This window comes from Diabrotica undecimpunctata, chromosome 7 (genome assembly GCF_040954645.1).
Source record: "Diabrotica undecimpunctata isolate CICGRU chromosome 7, icDiaUnde3, whole genome shotgun sequence".
Lineage (NCBI taxonomy): Eukaryota > Metazoa > Arthropoda > Insecta > Coleoptera > Chrysomelidae > Diabrotica > Diabrotica undecimpunctata.
Genome location: NC_092809.1, coordinates 108,764,152 through 108,787,421, shown reverse-complemented (window position 1 = coordinate 108,787,421; position 23,270 = coordinate 108,764,152). Strand labels below are relative to the sequence as shown.

Here is a 23,270-nt window from a genome sequence, read left to right as displayed (position 1 = left end):
TTACAAACACTACTGAATTTCTTTGCGAAATAATTATTTTTTACAGAGTAATCTTGAAAATCACTACGTGTCGTCGACCAACTAGCAGGTTGTTGTGGGACTATTATTACTATTATTTAGTAAGAAACGCAAGTAAATGCTTAAATTTAAACTCTATTACGAATTATTAAATACCTTAAGGGTTTATTTCTCTTATTATCTTATTAAAGTGGAATTACTAACTCTCAAATTACACTGATGATGGTCTGATAAGACCGAAAACGTTTTGAAAGTTGTAATCGTTTCGAATGATTTTATTATTTTAATAATTTTGCAAATATACCAATTACCAATAGAAGTTACAACTTCTTTGTAAGATTCTTGGTATTATTTTTATAAACGGTGTATTGATAGAAATTGGTAGATATCAAGCTGGATTTACTCCAGAAAAATCAACAATTGACCAGATTCATTCAATAAGACAGATTCTCGAGAAAACATTAGAATTCAATATTGAAACCCATCACCTATTCGTCGACTTCAAGGCCGCATACGATAGTGTCAAGAGAACAGTGCCATACCAATCAATGCATGAGTTTGGTATACCAGAGAAACTTATCCGACTAACGTTAGAAGCCACTGTTAGAATACAGGGAGAGAATTCTAGATTCTTTGAGATAAAGGATAGACTTAGACAAGGGGATGCTCTGGCTTGCCTCCTATTTAATATTGCCTTAGAAAAGGCAGTCCAAGATACACGAATTAGGGATGGCGCTACTATTTACAATAGATCGATACAAGTCTTAGCATATGCTGATGACATTGACATAATAGGGCGTAGCAAGCGAGATGTTGAACAATATCTCCTAGAATTGGAAACAGCGGCGAAACAGGTCGGTCTAGTCATCAACGAAGACAAAACCAAGTACATGTTGGTTACAAAGGATACGATAGTAAATGAGGAACGAGAAACAGTCTTTGGAAGTCATACCTTTGGACGAGTTGACAACTTTACATACCTTGGGTCGCTATTGACTGCTACCAATAAAACAAGCGAAGAAATCAAAAGACGAATAAATCTTACAAATAGGGCATACTATGGACTCCAAAAGCATTTTCACTCAAGAAACATTCAAAGAAGAACTAAAATTATTATATACAAAACATTGCTGAGGCCGGTCCTCACATATGGAGCAGAAACATGGACTCTAACGCAGAAAGATGAAAGACTTTTGGGAATATTTGAGCGTAAAATACTCCGCAAAATATTTGGAGCTATAAACGACCAAGGGCAGTGGCGCAGAAGATATAATTTTGAATTGTATCATCTCTTTGATGAACCAGATGTCACAACGTTCATTAAAACACAGCGACTTAGATGGGCTGGACACAGAATACGAATGCCAGAAAATACGATTGCTAAAAAGCTAACCACAGGAACACCTGTAGGAAGAAGAATCAAAGGCCGACCGCGAATTAGGTGGTTAGATGGAGTTGAAACCGACTTACGGATATTAAAAATCAGAAGATGGCACCAGAAACCGAACAGAATGGCGACGAACCTTAGAGCAGGCCAAGATCCACACAGGATTGTCGAGCCAAAGATGATGATGTATCGATAGAAACTTATATATTATTTTATCTGTCTTTTTTTATTATTATTCGTGACACAGTATATAACTCTGTAGCGACTTAGTTGTTTAGTCCATTTCAAATCTTGTTTTGAAATTTACTTTTGTTTTAGCAAAACTCTGAAGGGACAATAACTTTTAAATTGGTGCCGGCCGACTCAAAATCTGGAGCTAGAGAAAGTAAGGTTCGAGTTCGAGCTCATTTTAATTATGATTCTTCAGTGGATCCATACATTCCATGTAAGGAAGCGGGTTTAGATTTTGTTAAAGGAGATGTTTTACATATAGTTTCACAAGATGACGCTTATTGGTAAGAAATTACTTATGTTAATATATGTTTTAAATATACCAAAATTAGTTGATGGTTCATCTAAATCTGGTGTCGATAATTTCCATTGGTGTATCTACAGCATTATTTTCTTCAGAATGAGGCAGAGAGGACCTGTCACTCAAATGTGAAGAAAAAGTTCTGTTCTTTGAAGATGTGTCTATCAAATGCAACTTTTCCTTTACGAATTGAGTGGCAGCACTTTCCCATATTTGTAATCCTAATAATGGCAAATTGTATATTAAAATGGTCTAACCAGGATGACGAATTAACCAAGAGTTCAGCGCATTGTGATAAAACGTCTTGGAAGGACTAGAAACTGTTGTGCCGAGTGGCTGTAATTTATTTGGTGTAGGAGGTGGCAATATCAATAAAACAAACCCATTACTTCAATACTTAACTACTTCCAAAGATAACTGTGAGTTATCTAGGATTAAGAGAATTTTCCTATCGTCAGATTAGTTTATGACCTTGTACCAAACCTAGTGATCTAGATTATGAAGAATTAATCTTAGGACACCGTTACACAATAGAATAGAATAATCAGGCAACCTGATCAAATAAAATAGACATATATCATATCAAATATTCCAAATAGAGTACTTAAATATTATATCGAATTTAGTAGTTAGATATTATAATTATATCAAGCGTCATAACTATTCAGAATATTCAATTAAAATATATGAGATATAACATCAAATATATCAAGACCATTGAATTTATTATGAAACATGAGAACTAATCTACTTCTTCTTTGCAATTGATTACCGTGTGCAAATACAACAAAAAATTAAATAATATATGTTTAAAATAATGTTTGAAAAGTTTATTATTTTGTTAATTCATTTCAATTAAACATGCTTTTTGACATTTGAGTCTAAAATTCCTGATTTAATTATTAACACATATAATAGGCAATTTAAAAAAAAATGTCTATCATTCTCATATTATTGTGTAACTTTTTTAACTTGAAAGTGCCACCACTTTATTTGGCTGACAAATGCATCTAAGGCAAAAGTACTCAGAAAGATTAATAGTGTAGTCAAATTCTGAGGGAGGCTTCATGCTCAGCTGCGGGAAAACTTTGGATTGACTCACTGACTGACTTAGGAATTATGTTTGGGCATTGGAATTACGTTTGAACATTGAACCAACATTGAATTATATTCGGAAATTGGAATTTACTCGAACTCACATTGGTCCCCAATTCAATGAGAAAAAACAAAGTCAAGTAGGTGGAATAACAAAAGATAAAAATATAAAGGAATACAAAAAAATATCTTGCCTTCTGTCAGGGGTCTTGAAGACACAAGTCGAACTTCACTACATACTGGCTTAGCGGAAAATGAATTTAAATCACAGAAAAAATTCCTTTTTATAAAAAAAATATTCAAAATTGGATTCCGTTTCTTTGTGTGTGGTCCAAAATAGACGGAAACGTTAGTATAGTCCAGTGGTCGCCAACCTCTTCAATGTGTTGAGCTACTTTGTTAATTTTGGAATAAACAGCGAGCTACCCACACGGAAGCCACGTAACGCAACGTAAATGAAATAATCCACAGTTAATCTATCATTATATGTATTTATTTTACTGTTTAACTGGTAATACATAATACATAGGTACTAATAATAAACTAATAACAAAATAACTAATATTACTAGTACGTACTTGTTACATAGCTACATTCCTACCTATCAAACGAAGGTATTTGAAAAATAAACACAAACTTTTATCCAGCCACAACGGCATGTCACGTATGATTTAAAAATAGTTAATAATAACAACAAAAAAGTAACGCACTATCATAAACATAAACATTGAAAAATAAAAAAGCACGTTCAATGATAATGCTGACACTCAGACTCATCGATAATTTTTTTAATGTTTGCAGTATAATTTGATGCAGCCATTCGAATACAATTATCCAAATGTTCATCTGTAAGTCGATTGCGATATTTGTTCTTAATAAACTTCATATTGGAAAAAGAAGATTCAAACAAATAGGTTGAACTGAATAATGCTTTCACTTTCAAGGCAACACGGCATAGAACTGAATATTTGTCATAGGCCAGATACATTCAGTACTTGAGACTAATGATTTTAAGGCTAAATCATTTTGAAACTCAATGACTTCCATTTCTGTTGCAGCGATGTCTTCGCCAAAGTTCTGCATAACACAAGCTGCAAACTGCAAGCTGCTCAATTTCCATAAAGGGTGAAACAACAAACTGCGCTACTAAAGCCATTTCATTGAAATCCTTAAAACGATTTTTAAAGTTACTCTTCAGGGTAGAAATTATTTCTACTTCTACATGATATTTTTGTTGTCATAGGGTTCTAATGGATTTTGAGATATTTTTTCTGAAAGAATAGGAAAATGCTTGGAATCGCTGTTAATTAGGTTTTGTTCCCAAAACTCCAGCTTTTTGATAAATGGTTTTATATCAGAAATCATTTCCGCTAGTTCTTTGTCTCTCCCCTGAAGCTGCAACTTAAGTTCGTTTAATTTCTCTGTAATGTCCACGAGAAAACCAAAATCTCTAAGCCAGATTGAATTTTCTAGTTCCGGAGTTGGTTCATCGCGTTGTTTGAAAAATTGAACTATGCCAAAAAGGACATCATTAAAACGTTTCAGCACCCGTCCTCTACTTAACCATTGGACTTCAGAGTGAAGGATTAGGTCCCCATAGTGACAGTCAACTTCATCGGCCAAGGTTCTGAATAATCTTCTTTGTAACGCTTGAGCTCTAATCTTGTTCACAATTTTTACCACCAGTTTCATAACGTTGTTTAGTTTCAGGAAATTTCCACATAATGCTTGCTGATGGATAATGCAGTGGTAACAGAGAAATTGCGGAAAAGTTTCATCTTTACGACATAACGCCACCAGACCCTTATCACAACCCACCATAGCTGGATACTATCATTTTCGATATTGGAATTTTCTCGGAAGAAATAATATTTTTTAAATGAGAAACAACTCCTGTCCAGTAGTGTGACCTTTCAGTGGAATGAACTTTAAAAGATCTTCTTTAATCGTAAAATCACTAAAAACCATCCTGACGAACACGGCCATCTGGACAGTGTCAACGACATCTGTTGATTCATCCAGTTGAAGTGAAAAATAAACACAGTTATCTAAGTCAGTTCTTAACTGTAAAAAAATATCATTGCTCATTACTTCTACACGTCTCATCACTGTATTAGCAGAAAGTTGCATAGATTTTATAGCTGAAACTATCTCGTCTTTATTTCTAAAATTGGCAAATAACGCCTGTTTTATCATTTCCCCGTCTTCATAAGGTGTCTTTTTTTGTGCAATTATCTGGGACACACGGTACGATACTTCAGTTGCAGCCTTATTTTTGTCGCCTGTTCTTAAAAATATTGATTATGGTCCAATTAACAGTTTTTTAACTGTTTCAGTTTCTCCTTTCTGGCGCAGAATGTAGTGGGAATGATTTTTCAAAATTAGAATGTACAGTTTTATGATGTCTCTCAATATTTCCTTTTTTAGCAACGGAGACCGAAGTATTATATAACAAACACACATTTTTACCTTTAACTTCTGTAAAAAAGTATTGTTCTTCCCATTCCGAACGAAAGTGGTATGTCTTTACCTTCTTACAACTGCTTGCCATAATATTATTTTTGTTGTTCTCTACTAACACAACCGCTGGACGTTGGTTACGCGTTCAGTTTTAAACTAAGCGCAATGTCGCCGCGCCGTGCGTATTTATCCCGTTCAAAGCAATCCAGATCGTTCTCGAACACCACTCTTGCCGCTGTTTATGTTTAATATTATGACAATTAGATTTTTTTGTGGAATTTTCGGAAGCTTTTCTGATTTTTGCAGTTTGTATTTTTTAAATTAAAATCGTTGTGAGAGCTACCAGAATTGCCTCCGCGAGCTACCGGTAGCTCGCGATCGACAGGTTGGCGACCACTGGTATAGTCAATAACGGGATATTTTTTGGCGCTTTCTTTGACAGATTATCTTTAAAAAATATTTACAGGAACTTAATTATGTACGGGGTGATTTAAAATTGAATAAGATAACAAAATTTTAACAAGATGTAAAGTATCGGAAGTTACAATCTGATGCCATCCAACCGCTTGGATGCACTAATTTCAGGGCTTCAGATTCATGTATGCATTACGTCATTTTCAGTATATCAAAAAGTGTGCTAGGAAGGATCCAAACTGGTGACAGAGAACTGTTCTCTTCAAATGATGCTCGGTTGAGTGACAAGCTCTGCTCTCTTGCAAGATATAACATTTGAATTTCTGTTACTCTTAAAATATTTTCCGTACTGAAGTATAATATTATCTATTATTTTAAGGTGGCAAGCAAGGAAAGAGGGTGATAGAAATATGAGAGCTGGACTGATTCCAAGCAGAGCTCTTCAAGAAAGGCGAATCATACATGACAGGACACAAACGAATAAAAATGGTGAAGATGGTAAGTAAGCGAATTATTTCAGGTGTTAATAAATACCTGTACCCTCTGCTTTGCTTTAAACGCTTCTTAGAAATCATCTCACAGCCATAGTCATATCTGTATGATTTATTTTTGCATGTTAGAAAAAGGTATCTGGTATTTTTTGTAAACTGTTTTAAAAAACTTACAATTATAGTTGCTGGTAATTACCACAATTTACACCGCTTTACTAAGTGACACTGCTTGGAAGAGCAAGTTTGATAACAAGTACATACTTGCTCTTGTACAATTAAGTAAACATATCATATAATTTTGTCAACAAATTCTAATTTAAATAATTTAAGTAGAGGCTTAAACTATGAAGCCTAAAATGTTAAGAACCAGCTCAAAACTGTATTATAATTTTCTTTTTCATTATTTACGATTTGTAATCAAAATAGAACATCCGAAGATAAACGAATCAGACGAGGAGTGTGTTGTTTTTAAAACAATACTATTTTAATATTCTTCTTCTTCTTCACGTGCCATCTCCTCTAAGAAGGTTGGCAACCATCATGGCAATTCGCACTTTCGACGCCGCTGCTCTAAAGAGGTCAGCAGAAGTGCAGTTAAACCAAGCTCTCAAATTATTTAACCAGGAGATGCGTCTTCTTCCGCGACTCCTTCTACCCTGTATTCTTCCTTGCATTATTAATTGCAACAAGTTATAACGCTCGCCCCTCATGACATGTCCCAGATATTGCAATTTTCTGACTTTAATTGTATTTAAAACCTCTATATCTCTTCCCATTCTTCTCAACACCTCGACATTCGTGACTCTATCCACCCAACTTATTCTTAATATCCTTCTGTAGGCCCATAACTCGAAGGCTTCCAATCTGTCCGAAACATCTTTCTTTAAAGTCCAAGCCTCTAACCCATAAAATAATACGGAAAACATGTAGCATCTCAGAAGTCTTTAAATAAATTGAAATGTCCCTGCTGCAGAGTACTTTTTTCAGTTTGTTGAAAGAATTTCATGCCTGTCCTATTCTTGCCGTAATCTCTTCTGTGTACTCATTATTTTCGTTAATTATTGTACCCAGATATTTATATTTTTCAACTTTTTTAATTTGTTCTCCATGTATTGTTTTCTTGGCGCTGTTTGGTTTTTGTAATTACCATAAATTGTGTCTTTTTTGTGTTTAGGGACAGTCCGTTTTCTTCACTGACTTCTACCACTCTGTCAACCATTTGTTGTAAATCCTCAAGACATTCCGCTAATAAAATAGTGTCGTCGGCAAACCGTATATTATTGATCGGCCGTATATTATTGATATTATTGGTCGGCCATTTACTTTTATTCCCATAGTTAGTTCTTCTAGTGCTTCCTGGATTATTTCCTCTGAATACAAATTAAACAAAGTAGGAGACAGGACACAGCCCTGCCTGACGCCCCTCTCAATCTGTATTTCATTTGAAAAGACGTTGTTCTCTTTTACCACAGCGATCTGATTATAATAGATAGCGCTAATGATCCTGATGTCTCTCATATCTAAGTTTTCTTTTCAAGTAATTCGATAAGACGGTTATGTCTGGCCTTATCGAAGGCTTTGTTGTAATCCAAGAAACACATATATACTGACTGATTAACATCAATGCACCTTTGCACAAGTACATTCACAGCGAACAGGGCTTCCCTTGTTCCCAGTGCATTTCTGAATCCAAATTGCGTGTCACTTATGTACTGCTCAAGTTTGTTGTGTATTCTCCGGTGTATAATATTTTGAGCGTATGACTCATTAAACTTATTATCCGGTGGTCTTGGCATTCTTTTGCATTTGGTTTTTTTAGTAGTGTTATGAATGTTGACATCAGCCAATCTCTGGGAATGATTTCTGTACTGTATATTGTATTGAATAAGTCAACAAATATTCCAATTTGTTGTTCTTCTATTAACCGTATTATATCTACAGGTATTTCGTCAGGACCTGTTGCCTTGTTGTTCTTTGTTCACTTTATCGCCTCTAATACCTCATCTTCTGTTATGTCTGGGCCGTTGTCGAACTTTTCCTGCTCTAGTACTATCTCAGTCCGTTCGTCTTTAAATAGCTCTTGAATATATTCCTGCCATCTTTTAAGCCTTTCACTGACGTCTATAATTATTTTGCCGTTTTTATCCAGCAGTATGTTTGATTTTTTCTTAATATTAGTGCCTGTTATTTCCCTAATTTTTTTATGAAGGTTTAAGTTATCATGTTTCTCTACTAGCTGTTCAATCTCTTCGCATCTGTCACTATACCATCTTTCCTTTGCGTCTCTGATTTTTTTCCTTATTTCTGTGTGTATAATATTATACATGTTTTTGTCTTTGGTTTTATAGGATCTTCTTGCTTCCATGAGATCCAGGATCTCATCGGTCATCCATTCATTTTTGTTCTTGATCAGCTTAGGTGTTGTCTCACATGTGCGTATAAGAGCATCTTTTAATATATGCCATTTCCTGTTGGCATCTTCAGTAGGAATAATTTCTATTTTGGTGAGCTCTTCTTTAATTTTTAGTGTGACTTGCTCTTTTGTTGATGGGTCTTTCAAACGGGATACTTGTATCCTCTCTACTTTAGTTTTAGCCACAAGCTTTTTTAGATTACTTCTAAACCTTCCTACAACTGGGTTGTGATCTGATCTCACATCAGCTCCGGGGTATGATTTTACTGATTTTATGGAATTTCGGTATCGTTTGCAGATGAGACAGTCAATTTGGTTTGCAGTCAATTTGGTTTCTGATGACGTTATGTTGGTTGTCTGCTGGAGATTTCCAGCAGACAACCATTATTTAATATTATTATTTTAATATTAATATTATTATTAATATTGCTACAGTACTAAATCTAATAATAATAAGTGATGGAATCAATATGTTAACTACCTATCTCTTAGAAAAAAATTGCATCCAAGTCATTCAGTCACTTAGCCAATTTAAATCCTATCCATGCATGCTAAATCATTCATTAACATAACTAACCATTACCATTTTGGCGGCCGTAGGGCTTTGCTCTGTTTCAGCTTTGCCTGTTCTAACCTGCAGTCAGTTCCCGAAATCCCCTCGTTGTGCATCCAAACCTAAAACTAAAAAGATTATATATGATATAGCTGAAAATGATGATTTCGACCGGGAGCAGATAGCCACTTACGAAGAAGTGGCTAAATTGTATCCGAGGCCTGGTATGTATAGACCAATTGTCCTAATCGGCGCTCCTGGTATTGGAAGAAACGAACTGAAAAGAAGACTCATCGATACCAATCCCGGGAAATATAGGACGCCAACTCCTTGTAAGTAATTGGAATATTCTTTTTTGAACATTTAATTCTGTATTAACTACTTTTGTGGTTTATTCTCTTTAAATACCTACATACCTTACTTTACGTGTTCAGTTCAAACAATTAAATCTTGTCTATCCAGAAAAGTACGGTCTGTACGGCCATGTCAGTGGCGTGCAGGAGATCGTATTCAGTGCAAGGTTTTTTCAACAAAGAACAACTAAGTAGAAGTGCTGAATCTTATACCGAACCCCTTTCAGACAGGGTATCGGAATCAGCAGGCAACAGTCCCCATTTATCCATGTTGGATTTACACTTGGATACTCCGACTCGTAGACGATTGAGAATTCTCCACACAGGGTAAGGAATATGGCTACTAGACCAGAGTTCTTTCTGGTGTCTCTTGCAGATGTGTTGATCTGGCCAAAAAGCGTGAGTCTTCGTGCTTTACGATGGTAATTATGAAGTGAATGTCGCGAATCTAGAGTTTGTTTTCTGCGTTGCACATCTCTAGCCACTTCTCTTCAAATATTAGGTGGAAAGATAACTACGATAGGGTAGACTTATGTATGGGGAGCCTTAAATATCCACTGATGATTATTGCTGACGTATTGATAGCTACATCTACGTGTCTAGCTTGTGCTGATGCTTCCCATACCAGCAAGGCATATTCAGCAGCAGAAATGCAGAGTGCAAGCGTCGACGTTCTAAGGGTGGAAGAATGTGAGTTTTTAAGTTACAAGCTTGCGGAGAATATTGTTTCTTTAGTTTAGCTTTTAGTTTCAAACAATGTTCTTTAAATACAAACTTGCGATTCAAAGTAAGTCGGAGGTATTTAAGAAAAGTGCAGTGGTCAAGGTTTTCAAGTCTCTCTTACGCAAATGGAAGGAGCACATCTGAATTTTTCTGGAGTTCGACTTACTGCATGATTTTTTTATTTTTTATAAAAAAATCTATGATTACAAACATTACGGTAGAAATATAAAAAAAATCCTAGTTGGTTAGTTTTTTGTATTTTTTTTATCTTTTTTGTGTGTCTTATATGGCAAACAAGATTCAACAAGTAAAATTAATAAAAAAATGACGTTTATTACTTTCTAATTGGGATATTTGCATCTTTGCCTTTCACTACACCATAATGGAAGATGACCATATCAATCTGTTCGTTCATCTTGCATTGGAATATCGGTTGCTGGACCCCTTCTTTTATTGTTTTGTAAATTTTCCATAGCTCCACACGGACGACCCCTTTTTGTAGTAAATCCAGCTTTATTAACATTGCATAAACACTTTGCTACTGCCATTTTGAAATGTGCCAGAGCTAAATTATTATGCTCATTGTCACTTCTTTCCCAAAAAATCCACGCATTGACAGTTATCAAATCAATAATATGGAAAAATATATTCATGTACCATTTTTTGGATCTGAGTTTGATCCTATAATAGTCTAACATTGAATCCAGCAGATCTACTCCCCCATACTTGTAGATCATTACAGCTTTGGGTCATGGAACCATTATATGTGTCTTATCCTTTTTCAAAAACCGTTTAACTTCAACTGTTGGCATACTCCCAGCATATGTTGATACAATGTTTACTAATTTGTTGTCATACCATATAACAACAGATATTTTTGTACCATCAATTGTGGCGATTTTCTCTACCATAGCACCTCGGCCGTTCTTTTTGAATTCAGCCTCTTTTGGCATATTACTGTTTGGCACTCTATTTTTATTCTAACTTATAAGTGAAGTGATTACTGAATTCGAAGCAGTATGGTATACCTGTACTTTTTCATTTTCAAATATAATTGTTAGACCTGCCTGCTCCATTTTCTTTACACTTAACAGATTATATTCCAATTCATTGCACTGTAAAATGTCTTTCATATTGAGTTTAAATTGCCACTCTTTTCAGATTTTATGGTTACACCTTACTTTGCCACACTAATATTATGAGCTACATTTTAATTTCCGTTAAAAAACTTCCTGAAACTGCATTTATCAAATGATTTGTGGCACCGGAGTCGATTATAAAGTCAATGTTTTTGTTTACACTTTTATCAATGATTGTTTCTTCTCTGTCAAAATTCAGATTGACAATTCTGACATTTGATAAACAATCCACCTCCACAAGCTCCTTTCTTTTGTCACACAAAACTGTATTAGGATGTGGCGATTCAAATTCATTTAGTTCAGTAAGAAATGAAATTTCTTCTTCAACCTGATTTGGACCGACACTTGCACTATTATCAGACCGACGTTCCATGCACTCATTTCTTTTATGTCCAATTTTACCGCACTTGTAGCATTTAAATCGAAAATTGCCCTGTCCTTGTCCCCCTACTGGATATTGTCTATTTGACTGTCGTCCATCATTCCATCGTCCTTCTCTACTATGATTTCCAGGACCATGTGTGACCTGTTGGGAATTCTGTTGACGTCCATAGTGATATCGATTCTTATTAGCAAAGAAAACTGCTGTGGATTCTTCATTATTTTTATGAGAATTTCCTTGACGAGATTCTTCCTGTATGAGTTTATTTTTCACCATATTAAAATCAATTCTAGTTGGATCTTGACTGAAAATAATGTCAATTGCTGGGACTGTTGCTTGATATGACTCCGGCATAGCAGTTAACAATTGTGAAACATTTTCGGGTTCTTCAATTTTTCCACCACTATTCTTCAGATCTGTCACTGTGTTTTCAAGAATCATTATAAAATCAGTTAATTTACCACTAGCATACCTCATATTTTTTAATTTACGTTGAATTTCAACTTGAACAGACAAAGCTTTTTGCAAATATGTGTCTTTTAAAGTATTGAACATATCTCTGGCTGTCTTTTTATCTTTTACAATCTGTATCACATTATCACTAAGCATTGCACTATAAGATTCCTTGCTTTAGCATCATTCTTTTTTAGGGTGTCATCAATTATGTCTTGTAAAATTTCCAGCAAATAATTTTGTTCCAACATTAATTCCATGCGAAACTTCCAATTTGAAAAACCTGTACCATCAAATTGTTTAAAATTTGCTACCTGTAGATTGACCGCCATTGCTCTCTTTGTTTTGATCACGTTCACGTTTCCAGACTTCCAAAATCCAAATTCCTGTAACCTTTCGAATCACAAACTATTCCATTACTGGCACATAACGGGGCCCATAACCTAAAGTGATTACTGGATTCTAAGCAGTAAAACAAACAATATTTCACTATTTATTGAATACTTTTAATAATAATAATGTTGACAGCCAAGGGCCATTACAATGGTCTGTGATTACAATACCATAATAATAAAACAAAACAAGTGAACTCTACTGACTTATTCTATAGTTACAATCTGACATATGACATATGTCACTTCTAAAATCAAGGCGGGAATTGTGGTATTTTAACAATAACATACCCTGTTTCGTTAGATAAATTTGCAATGGACGCTGTTGTACCAATTATCAAAGAATATTTTGTGATTTATAAGTCTTGGTAGTGTTTGTGTTAGCCGAAGAACCACATTTGAACTTACTCCTAAATCAGTTAAACCATCGGGTACAACATTAGTTTGGCTTCATACAAGAATTTCATAATCGTAGGAAAATCCTCTGACACAACTAAGAACAAAAGCCTTATATGTATCCCCATTTGTGGGGTTTTTGCGGATTATATTGTTTTAAGGACGAACGAGTCTTTGTTGAAATTATCTGCTCATCTATGGCTAAAAATTCCTCTTTCGGAACTTTGTGTAACTGATTCCTTAGTTTATTTAGTAGCGGATTTTAAAAAGTTTATCATGCCGCAGGATTACCGACATAGCGCATCTTTATTGTTCGCAAAATGTAAAAAAAGTTTTATTTCTTCCCATCTATTGCATGACATAACATCTGAGATCAATCGATGATTCAGGCTGGAGTTTCAATAACTTCTAGCGTTTGACAATTGCACTATACAGGTTCCTAAGAACTGTTCTAGCTCATTTTCAGAAAGTTTCAAAGAATTTTGAGGTCTTTTTCCACTGAATATAATATAGTTTGATAAACTATATCTTTGATCATCTCATTTGTAAAAAAAAAATTTTAAAAATGCGTAAGGGGAATCCGCTTGTTGCAACTCAGGTGGCACATCAGTAGAATCGAGAAATCTTATATCATCATCTGACGTTACAAAATTTCCTTCTTTTGAAGTTGGATGATTTTTATTTCTATTGTTTATTAGATTACGTCGTAATTCGTCCAAAGAAATATCATCTTCGTTATCCGAACTGATTTCTATATCGGTTTCTGGGATAAAAAAATCTGATGTATTATTGTCTATTGTATCATCTTGTTAGTCTGACTCTGGGGCTAATATAATAGGGGAAATATCATCATCTGATAGCCCTTCGTCTTCACTACTATCTGGTATGTCCACTACCACAAGAGTTTCACCATAAAGTTTTGATCCATTATCTTAAATAAAAATAATAATAATACCTAGTTCAGAACGCATATGGTGCCATATATGAAAGAGAGTTTTGCACGACGTTTGTATTGTGGCATATATGGCACAAGCATATTTTTGATCAACAAATACCAAAATATAAAGAAATACGTGAAAATACTTACAAAAATTCTTTCTTGAAGGTCTATCCTTGATGTCGCTATTTTTTTTTTGTACAAAAATATTTAGTAGAAATTTCGATAATTGAATATCAAATTGCACAATTCTTTGCTGCATTGAGATGGCGCTTTATTACCAATTATACGAAATATGTGCTCTATATGGACATGTCATGCATAAATAATTTAAAATAAGATTCGATCTCTAACTGTTAGTTATAAAACTAAGTATTGTGCCATATATGACCCACTTTGCGGTAAGGGGTTAAGTTAGTTTGATTTGTATTATATTGTCATTGTGTTAAGACTTCAGTTAGTGTTGTCTCCACTTCGGCAAAAGTTTTTGCATGTGCAATAGCTGTATCGTCTGTCTATATGAAAGTCCTACCATTCACTGACATGGGTTCGTCGTTTGTGTAAATGTTATACAGTGTAGTTGCCATTATGCTGCCCTGAGCGTGACCGTTCTTCTGTGTTCTTCACTTCTCCTGTGGTTTACGATGTAGTAAGCAGCTGTGAGATCTACAAACACCGGCCTTATCTTGTCTTTCGTACCCGTCTTCGATATATTGGATAAGATTTAATATTTGTGATGTACATGATCTTTCCTGTCTAAAGCTACTTTGTTCTTAGTTTTTCGTCTATTAAGGATAAGTTCTATTAAGGATCATACACAAAGGCAACGACTTTGGCTTGTCTGCAAAGTTTGGGTATTTGCATGATGTGAATACAGCTGTTCCTCATCTGGAGGAGTCATTGCTGAGTTTTTGGTCCAAACTTCTTAATTTGCTCTGTGTGCATATTGTCAATACCCGGAGTCTTATTATTTTTCATTATCGGCTTAGCATCGTTGAAAGGTTCGGTCAGCTGACTGGTTTCGTGATCTCCCATTTCAAGCTTTTTTTGCCTCTTTTTCCATGTGCTTTATCATTTTTAAGAGGCTTCTTGCTTTTCTGTAATGTTTGTGAAATTGGTTGCTCTTTTACTAGGGTCCCGGCTAAGATTATTCAGTAGTTTTTATGCAGGTCTACTATTCTGTGTCATGTTTATATTTTCTATCAGATTACACTATTTGGATCTTCATTTGTTTGAGATGGCAAGAAGTAATACTGCCTCAGATCGGTGAGTATTATCACTAAAATAATCACAGATTGCTTCTTCTAAAAACAGTTGAATATTGCTGATAAATTTGTCACAGTTTTCTGTTGTTAGGCGAATATTAGTAATGCCGTTATGGAGATCCGGCGCAAATTTTTCCCAATAAGCTTTTCTAAAATTAAATCTCGTTTTAAATGGCGTTTCTTGTGCTGTTATTACAGCGCTTGTAGCACAAATGAGTGGTTTGTGTTAGATGTGGAAAATTGCATCTCCGTTATTCTTTTTACACTGAGTTACTATTTAGCTGGATATTCTGTATCCTCTCTTCCACTTTGTACTGTTAAAAGAGAACAGAATTTTGCCGTCGTGTATCAGTTGTAGTTGTCCATTGCTGCAACCGTCTATCATTGTCATCAGTCTGTATTCCCTTGCAGTATTTTGTCAATTAAAATCACTAAGGATGATTTTGGTGTTATGGTAGTTAAAATTGTCAGGTTCAGTGAACATTAAATCTCTCTGGGGAGGTTGTATACAGAACTCACAGACAAGCTTGGTGTGCAGATCGTAATAATTTCTATGTTGTTGAGTTCACTGATAGCAGAGCATGTTGTGTTCAACCCTGGTCGAGGAAGGACAGCACGTCCATATTTATCATGTGGTCTTTCAGTGATCAGCTTCATACCGACTATCCCAAATTCAGCTCACTAGGTGTTTCCTGCACTAAAAGAACGCCATATTTGTGTTAAGCGCATATGTCTGATATTAAAATATCCTATGTTGAATGTTAAACTAGTGATTGAAAGATTAGCTAATTAATTAATTAATTGTTGCCTGTCTCATTGATATTGCAATCTTCGTGGTTCTTCTTTTTCTTTGTATTCTTATATAGTAGTTAATAATATTTGTCAGAGTAATAAACTGCCCCAGTGTGTGTCACTCATTTAACAGTTGATTTTTGTTTAAATATGTTAAAATCTTTTTTAAGTACTTTTTTACTGCTTTTCTCTTTCTCTCTCTTAAGGTTATTACAAGGTGTTACTTCAATAATCTTTTGTTGTCTATTGAAAGTTAAATTTTTGCTTGTTAAAGTCGATTTGGAAATGTATAATTGCAATTTTTTTATGTCAGAAGGTTATAGCGGTCTTTGTACAGGCCTGTTCAAAGCAGAAACACTATAAATATCGATACATTCTTGTCTCTGATAAACTTGGAATACAATACAATATATATATATATATATATATATATATATATATATATATATATATATATATTTAGGGATTCTACAGTATTCACTGCCTTCCCTCGCTCAACCGTTTCCATCTCTCTCTGTTGTTCCATTCTCCATCGTTTAGGCCTCTCTTACTCATGGCGTCGTCTACTTCGTTCCTCCAGGATTTTCGGGGTCGTCCTCTTTTCCTCCTTCCTATGGGGCTCCATTCGGTTATTCTCTTTATCCATCTGCTGTCGCTAGTTCTTCTTACATGTCCATACCACTTTAATCTTTTTTGTTCTATATATGTTAGTATGTCTGTTTCTATTGATGTTCTTTGCTTTATTTCGTCATTACTTCTCCTATCCATTCTTGTTACTCTGCAGCATCTTCGCAGGCATTCCATCTCTGTTGCTACTATCTTACTGCTGTTTTTCTTGTTTATGATCCAATTTTCAGCCCCATATGTCATAATACTTCGCACTAATGTTTTATAAATCTGCGTTTTTGTCTTCATATTTAGGTGTCTATCCCACCATACTGAGTTACGTTGTCGGATTGCTGTTCTTGTTTGTCCTAATCTTTGTGTAATTTCTTCCTCTGTTGTTGCCTTTTTCGTGATTATAAACCCCAGGTATTTGAATTTATCCTTTCCTTTAATTGTTAATATATAATTGTTACAATACAATATAAAATTCAAATGGGCGAGCCTTAAGGTCTCAAGTCCAAATTGCACGTCTCGGTAATAGTCAAGTAAATATGTCGTTTTCTTTGAATTAGATAGCATCAGCATCATCATTACTACGTCATCTAGAATGTTTCTCTCTGCTCTAATATGTCTGCATTTTTGCCAAATATTGTGAGATGCAATTTTTGACATTGAGTCATTAAGCAGTTGACGAATAGCTACGAGTTTAAATGTTATTGCTTGTCACGACATATCGCTTCATTTGAACCTAGTCTAGCTGGTTTAACATATACTAATTATTTAGATAACATACAAGACTTAAATAATACTATATGCGCTCCATGGGTTTCTATCATAGAGGCAAGAACAGCATTGAATACTTTACGAAATTTTATAGAGCAAACCAGTATCTCTAAAGAACAAGAATGTGGCACTCCGGGAGTGATCGAGAAGGGGAAGCATAGTTTTAAATTTTAATTATTTATTTTGTTTTAGTTTATTTTATTTTATTTTATTTTATTTAATTTTTTTTTGTTTTCTTATTTTATTTAAATTTTATTTTATATTTTATTTTAATAAGAAACACGCATGGGACTGATTTTACTACTCCACGTAGAGTGTGGTCGCCTGATCTTTCGTTACATTGCTTTTATGTCGTTTTTATTTTTTCACACCTCCTCGCGATTCAGTCGATTCAGTAGCTGGCGATCAGAAAGTTATGCTTCTAGAAATACTGACTTTTTAATGCCATATTTTTTTTTTATTTTAAGGATGTTATTTGAATTTTGATGAATTTTTATTTATTTCACCCATATAACAAGAATTTTTTGGCGTTCTCCTTGATCAAAAAATATAGACGTATATAGAAGGATCTTCCTTCTCTTGGCTATCTACCAATTCTAAGTAAGCCTCTAGTCTAGCCTAAGGTAATTTCTGATTTTACTAACCAAATTTATATAGAGTCAGAAAAAATCTAATTAAAGTAGTTTAGGTAATAAAAATATTTATAATTTTTTATTATAAAAATAATAAAATAATAAAAAGAGAAATCAAACGATTTCTACCTAGCGAAACCGAATTCAAATTTTTACCACTGTGTTTCCTAAAATTTGCGAAACAAACAGCTGGATAAATTACTCGGCAAGGGAATCTAAAATTGCATTCCACATGCCGTTCATCCTGGTCAAAATTCGTAGTGAATTCAGTTTCTGGTACTCCAAACGAAGTAAGTAATAAAACATAATGACGGTATTAGATTTTTGTTTTGATACAGGGCAGCGACAACCGCTAGACAACCACTAGAGCAGTGACTATACCGTTCTGACGAGACCTAAGGAGGTCGAAATACGTATCAGCGGTTGTCGCTGCCCTGTATCAAAACAAAAATCTAATACCGTCATTATGTGAATAAAATAATATTTACATAACATAAATTATTGTTTACATTCTTTTTAATAAAAATATCCATACAATCTCTTTATATTGACAAGGATAATGCCATACATGTCATGCACTGACGATTATAATATGCAAAATGACTCAAATGGTAACCGTCTTCATTTAAGTGTAAAATCCACTTTATCTACGATTTTTTTTCGCTGGCTTTATACAGGGTGTTTCAAAAAGGTATGTCATAAATTAAATCACGCATTCCGGGGACAAAAATAAATTGATTGAATCCAACTTACCTTAGTACAAAAGTATACACAAACAAGTTACAGCCCTTTGAAGTTACAAAATAAAAATTGTTTTTTTGCATTATCTCCTAAACTACTTGACATTGTGTAATAAAAATGGACACGTTTCTTTCTTGTTCTGAAAGCATTTTTCATAGAAAAGAAACAACAAAATCTAAGCGCACAGAAAAATTTAAAGGGGGGTGTGCAGCCCTAAATCCCACCAAACTTTTGAGTACGTTCAAATCAAATGAATTTTGTGGCATCATTAGTTTAACACATTATTTTTAAAACTTTTTTGCCTCTTATCACTTTTTCGAAAAACTAGTTTTTTCCAACTTGGTCATAAAATTACAATTAGTTTCTATGGATACAATGATTACAAACAGTTCCATCAATAATAGTCAATAATTTGAAGCTATTATTTATTGTGTGAATAAGATTAATATTAAAAATTTTGATATTACAATGGCCTACACATTTCAGGAAATGACAGATATGCATTTAATTTTGGGTAAGTTGGATCAGAATAAGTTATGATTTCAATAAACTATCGGGAATATCGTAGGTGAATGTCAAGGAAATAGTGCAGTAGCCGCAAGACGTTATGCAGTAAAATACTCCAATCGAAATACACCCGATAGACGATTATTTCTGACCATTGATCGTCGTTTACGGGAAACGGGTACATTCCAACCGCATAATATAATAGTGGCCGTCCAATAATGGATGCAACTGATGAAGATATTTTAGAAATCATTGAAGAAGTCCCTGGAACAAGTACAAGGGTAATACCTGCTCAACTAAATGTTCCTCACGTAAGGGTTTGGAGGCGTTTGAAGGATCAGCTTTCAAAGTTAATGTTTGGGCAGGAATTGTGGATAACAATCTAATAGGCCCAGTATTTCTTATTTGCAGTTCTTGGCAAACGATTTACAAGAATATTTGGAAGAAGTCAATTGTGTATTGCAATAAGGTAAAATATGTGGTTTCTACAAGATGGCACTCCACCGCATTACAGTAATGAAGCCCGGGCATACCTTTGCAGGCAGTATCCTGGTCGGTGTATTGGAAGGGGTCGTGACGCACCTATTTCTTGGACACCCAGAAGTCCAAGTCTTAACCCCATGGACTGTTGCTTTTGGGGGTTTATGAAAGAGAAAGTGTATTCTGTAACAAAAGAGGACGAACAACAATTTTGGGTTAGAATAATTGAAGCTGCAAATAAATTTCGTCAGAAAAATATGATTTTTCAGCGCATTCGGTTTTCCTTATTAAAACGATACCGAATGTGTATTGAAGAAAATGGGGGTCATTTTGAATATTTATTGTAATATCATATTTATACAGGTTATAGACATTTTTTGTACTTGTTAATTCATTTAAGTCATTTATTTAGTTGCACGTAATTTTTTAATGGTTAATGAAAAGGGCCGTAACTCAATAAAACGTGTTTTTGAAAGAAGTGATAAGAGGCAAAAATTTTTTAAAAATAATGTGTTAAACTAATGATGCCACAAAATTCATTTGATTTGAACGTACTCAGAAGTTTGGGGGATTTAGGGCTGCACATCCCCCTTAAAATTTTTCTGTGCGCTTAGATTTTGTTGTTTTTGTTTTATGAAAAATGCTTTCAAAACAAGAAAGTAACGTGTCCATTTTTATTACAAAATGTCAATTAGTTTAGGAGAGAATGCAAAAAAACAATTTTTATTTTGTAACTTCAAAGGGCTGTAACTCTTTTTGTGTACACTTTTGTACTAAGGTAAGTTGGATTTAATCAATTTATTTTTGTCTCCGGAATGCGTGATTTAATTTATGAAATGATAATAATGAAATAATGAAAAACTAAACTTGATGATACTATGCAAACATTTTATTTGTAAAATATATTTTAAATAGTGCTAGAAAAATCATATAATGTGTAATTTAATTGATAAAATAAATGTTTTGACAGTTACAACGCGACAGATGAAACCTGGTGAAGAAGATGGCAAAGAATATTTCTTCGTGGCTAGAGAAATAATGGAGAAAGACATTGAAGACGGTAAATTCATCGAGTTTGGCGAATACAAGGGAAATCTTTATGGGACCTCAGCGGAAAGTGTCAAAGCGATCGTAAATGTTGGAAAAGTGTGTATACTCAATCCTCATTATCAGGCACTGAAGATGTTACGGACACCTCAGCTGAAACCTTACATAATTTATATTAAACCACCAAGTCTGGAGATTCTTAAAGACACCAGAAATGCATGTCATGCAAGATCTACTTTTGATATTAACAATTCTAGGGGTTTTACGGTAAGATTATTTGGATTTTTAAATTTGTGATAATGTGATAAAGATAAGTGCTATTTTACAGTTTACCTGGGTATTTGTCAATCATTTTTGTTTTGCGTGGGTTTTATGTTCATCCTGTTTATTACTCCCAATACTGACATAAGGATTTGAATATTGGACGCTACAACAAGCTGAAGAAAGGAAGATAAGACGCCACTGAAATGTTCTGTTGGAAAAGAATGTTACGAATTCCGTGGACCGACCACCGGACAAATAATTCTATTTTAAATGAACTAAAGGATAGCAAATGGCTCTCCAGCAAAGGCCATCCCCAACAATTAGAATATTTTGGACATGTTATGAGAATAGACACAGAAAACATAGAAAGACTTATTATTCAAGGAAAGGTAGAAGGCCTAAAATCACGACGAAGATTCCTAACAAGATGGATCGACCAAATTACAGAAATATGCAAATGACCTATGCATGAGTTAAAAGAAATGACCAGCGAAGAAATCTTTGGAGACGGACAATACATGACATCACGATGTCCACTACACTCTCTCGGATGGGAGGTGAGGTCAGGACTTAAGAGGGAGATGTTCATGGGAAGATCGGGAGTTACTTCTGATAATTAGAGAAATTGAACAAGATATGAAATAAACACAAAACAAAACCGAATTCCTTTTTTAAACCGAATTACTCCTAAATATATTGTTCTTGCTATCATATATTAAACTTATTCACTTCTTCTTCTTTTTCTTCCTCTTTATAAGCAATTCTGCTTGTTCATTGGCGGATTAATACCTCTATGTCACTCCATCTTTTGCGCGATCGTCCGATACTTCTGCCGATTGGTGACTTATCTCTTGCTATTTTGACGTCACGAGTCTCCTCCATTCTGCTTATGTGGTTATTCCATTTTTTTTTTCTATTTTGTGCCAATTCATTTATACACTACGTTACATTTTCTTCTAATGTCTTCACTTCTCTTTCGATCTCTCAGCGTATTTCCTGTAATTTTTCTTGACTTCATCTCAGTGTTATTGTGTCTGTTTCGCCATATAGTATTATTAAGGCATCCTGCCAGTCTATTTGCTTTTTATACTTGATCTCTCACTTCTTTGTCCAGGTCTCTATAGCTAGACAGTGTGATTCCCAGCTATTTTATTTCCATTACTTGATCAATTTCTATTTTACATCTGGTTGGATCTTTGCTGACTACTATTGTTTTAGTTTTCTGAGATGAGATTGGCATATTAAATTATTTTGCTCTTATGTTAAATTTGTGGACCAGTCTTTGCAGACAATCTTCATCTTGGGCTATCAATATTGCGTCATCTGCGTAACAGAGTATTTTTATTTTTTTGTTTCCCATTCTGTGTCCTCTTCCTTTGTTAACTTTTTTGATGATTTCATCCATGATCAAATTGAAGAGCATGGTGCTCAATGGATCCCCTTGTCTTATTCCGCTGCCTATTTCTATAGGTTCTGTAAGTTGTTTATCTATTCTGACTTCCATTTTGTTGTTTTGATAGATGTTTTCAATAGTTCTTATAATATTTAGGGAAACTTCTCTATTATACAGAAGATGGATTACTTTTATGAGTCTTAAACTGTCAAACGCTTTCTTCAGGTCAAACAGACACAGAAATGCTGATCTATTATACTCTAGCGGTCTCTCAATAATTTTCTTTATAACGAATATTGCATCTGTACACGATCTTCTACTACGAAAACCCTATTGTTCATCTGCTAAACTTCTCCTCTGATTTATTAGCACTTGTAAAATTTTAGTTGTAAGTTTTAGCGTAGTATTTAACAAGTTCAAACCTCTGTAGTTTTCTGGCTGTTTTTTATCCCTTTTTTTGAATAGTAGAACTGGTTCGCTCGTTCTCCACTCTTCCGGTATTTTATTGTGTTTTATAATTTTATTAATTAATGTTGTTAATTGTTCTGTCGTTCATCATCATCATCAATGGCGCTACAACTCTTCGTGAGTCTTTGCCGCGTTTACTATTGTCTTCCATGTT

General features: G+C 34.4%; 1 protein-coding gene across 4 annotated transcripts in view; it reads left to right on the top strand.

The window, feature by feature from the left end:
- The window catches only part of metro (membrane palmitoylated protein 7-like protein metro), an 87,954-nt gene that overhangs the window by 59,158 nt on the left and 5,526 nt on the right, over positions 1-23,270 (top strand). For 3 of the 4 annotated variants that reach the window (XM_072537959.1, XM_072537958.1, XM_072537957.1), the window contains 4 exons: positions 1,724-1,920; positions 6,286-6,404; positions 9,411-9,695; positions 20,915-21,258. In XM_072537959.1, coding sequence (XP_072394060.1) covers positions 1,724-1,920; positions 6,286-6,404; positions 9,411-9,695; positions 20,915-21,258 — 945 coding nt within the window. The remainder of the gene's footprint in view (positions 1-1,723; positions 1,921-6,285; positions 6,405-9,410; positions 9,696-20,914; positions 21,259-23,270) is intronic. The other variant, XM_072537961.1, reaches the window with a different exon arrangement.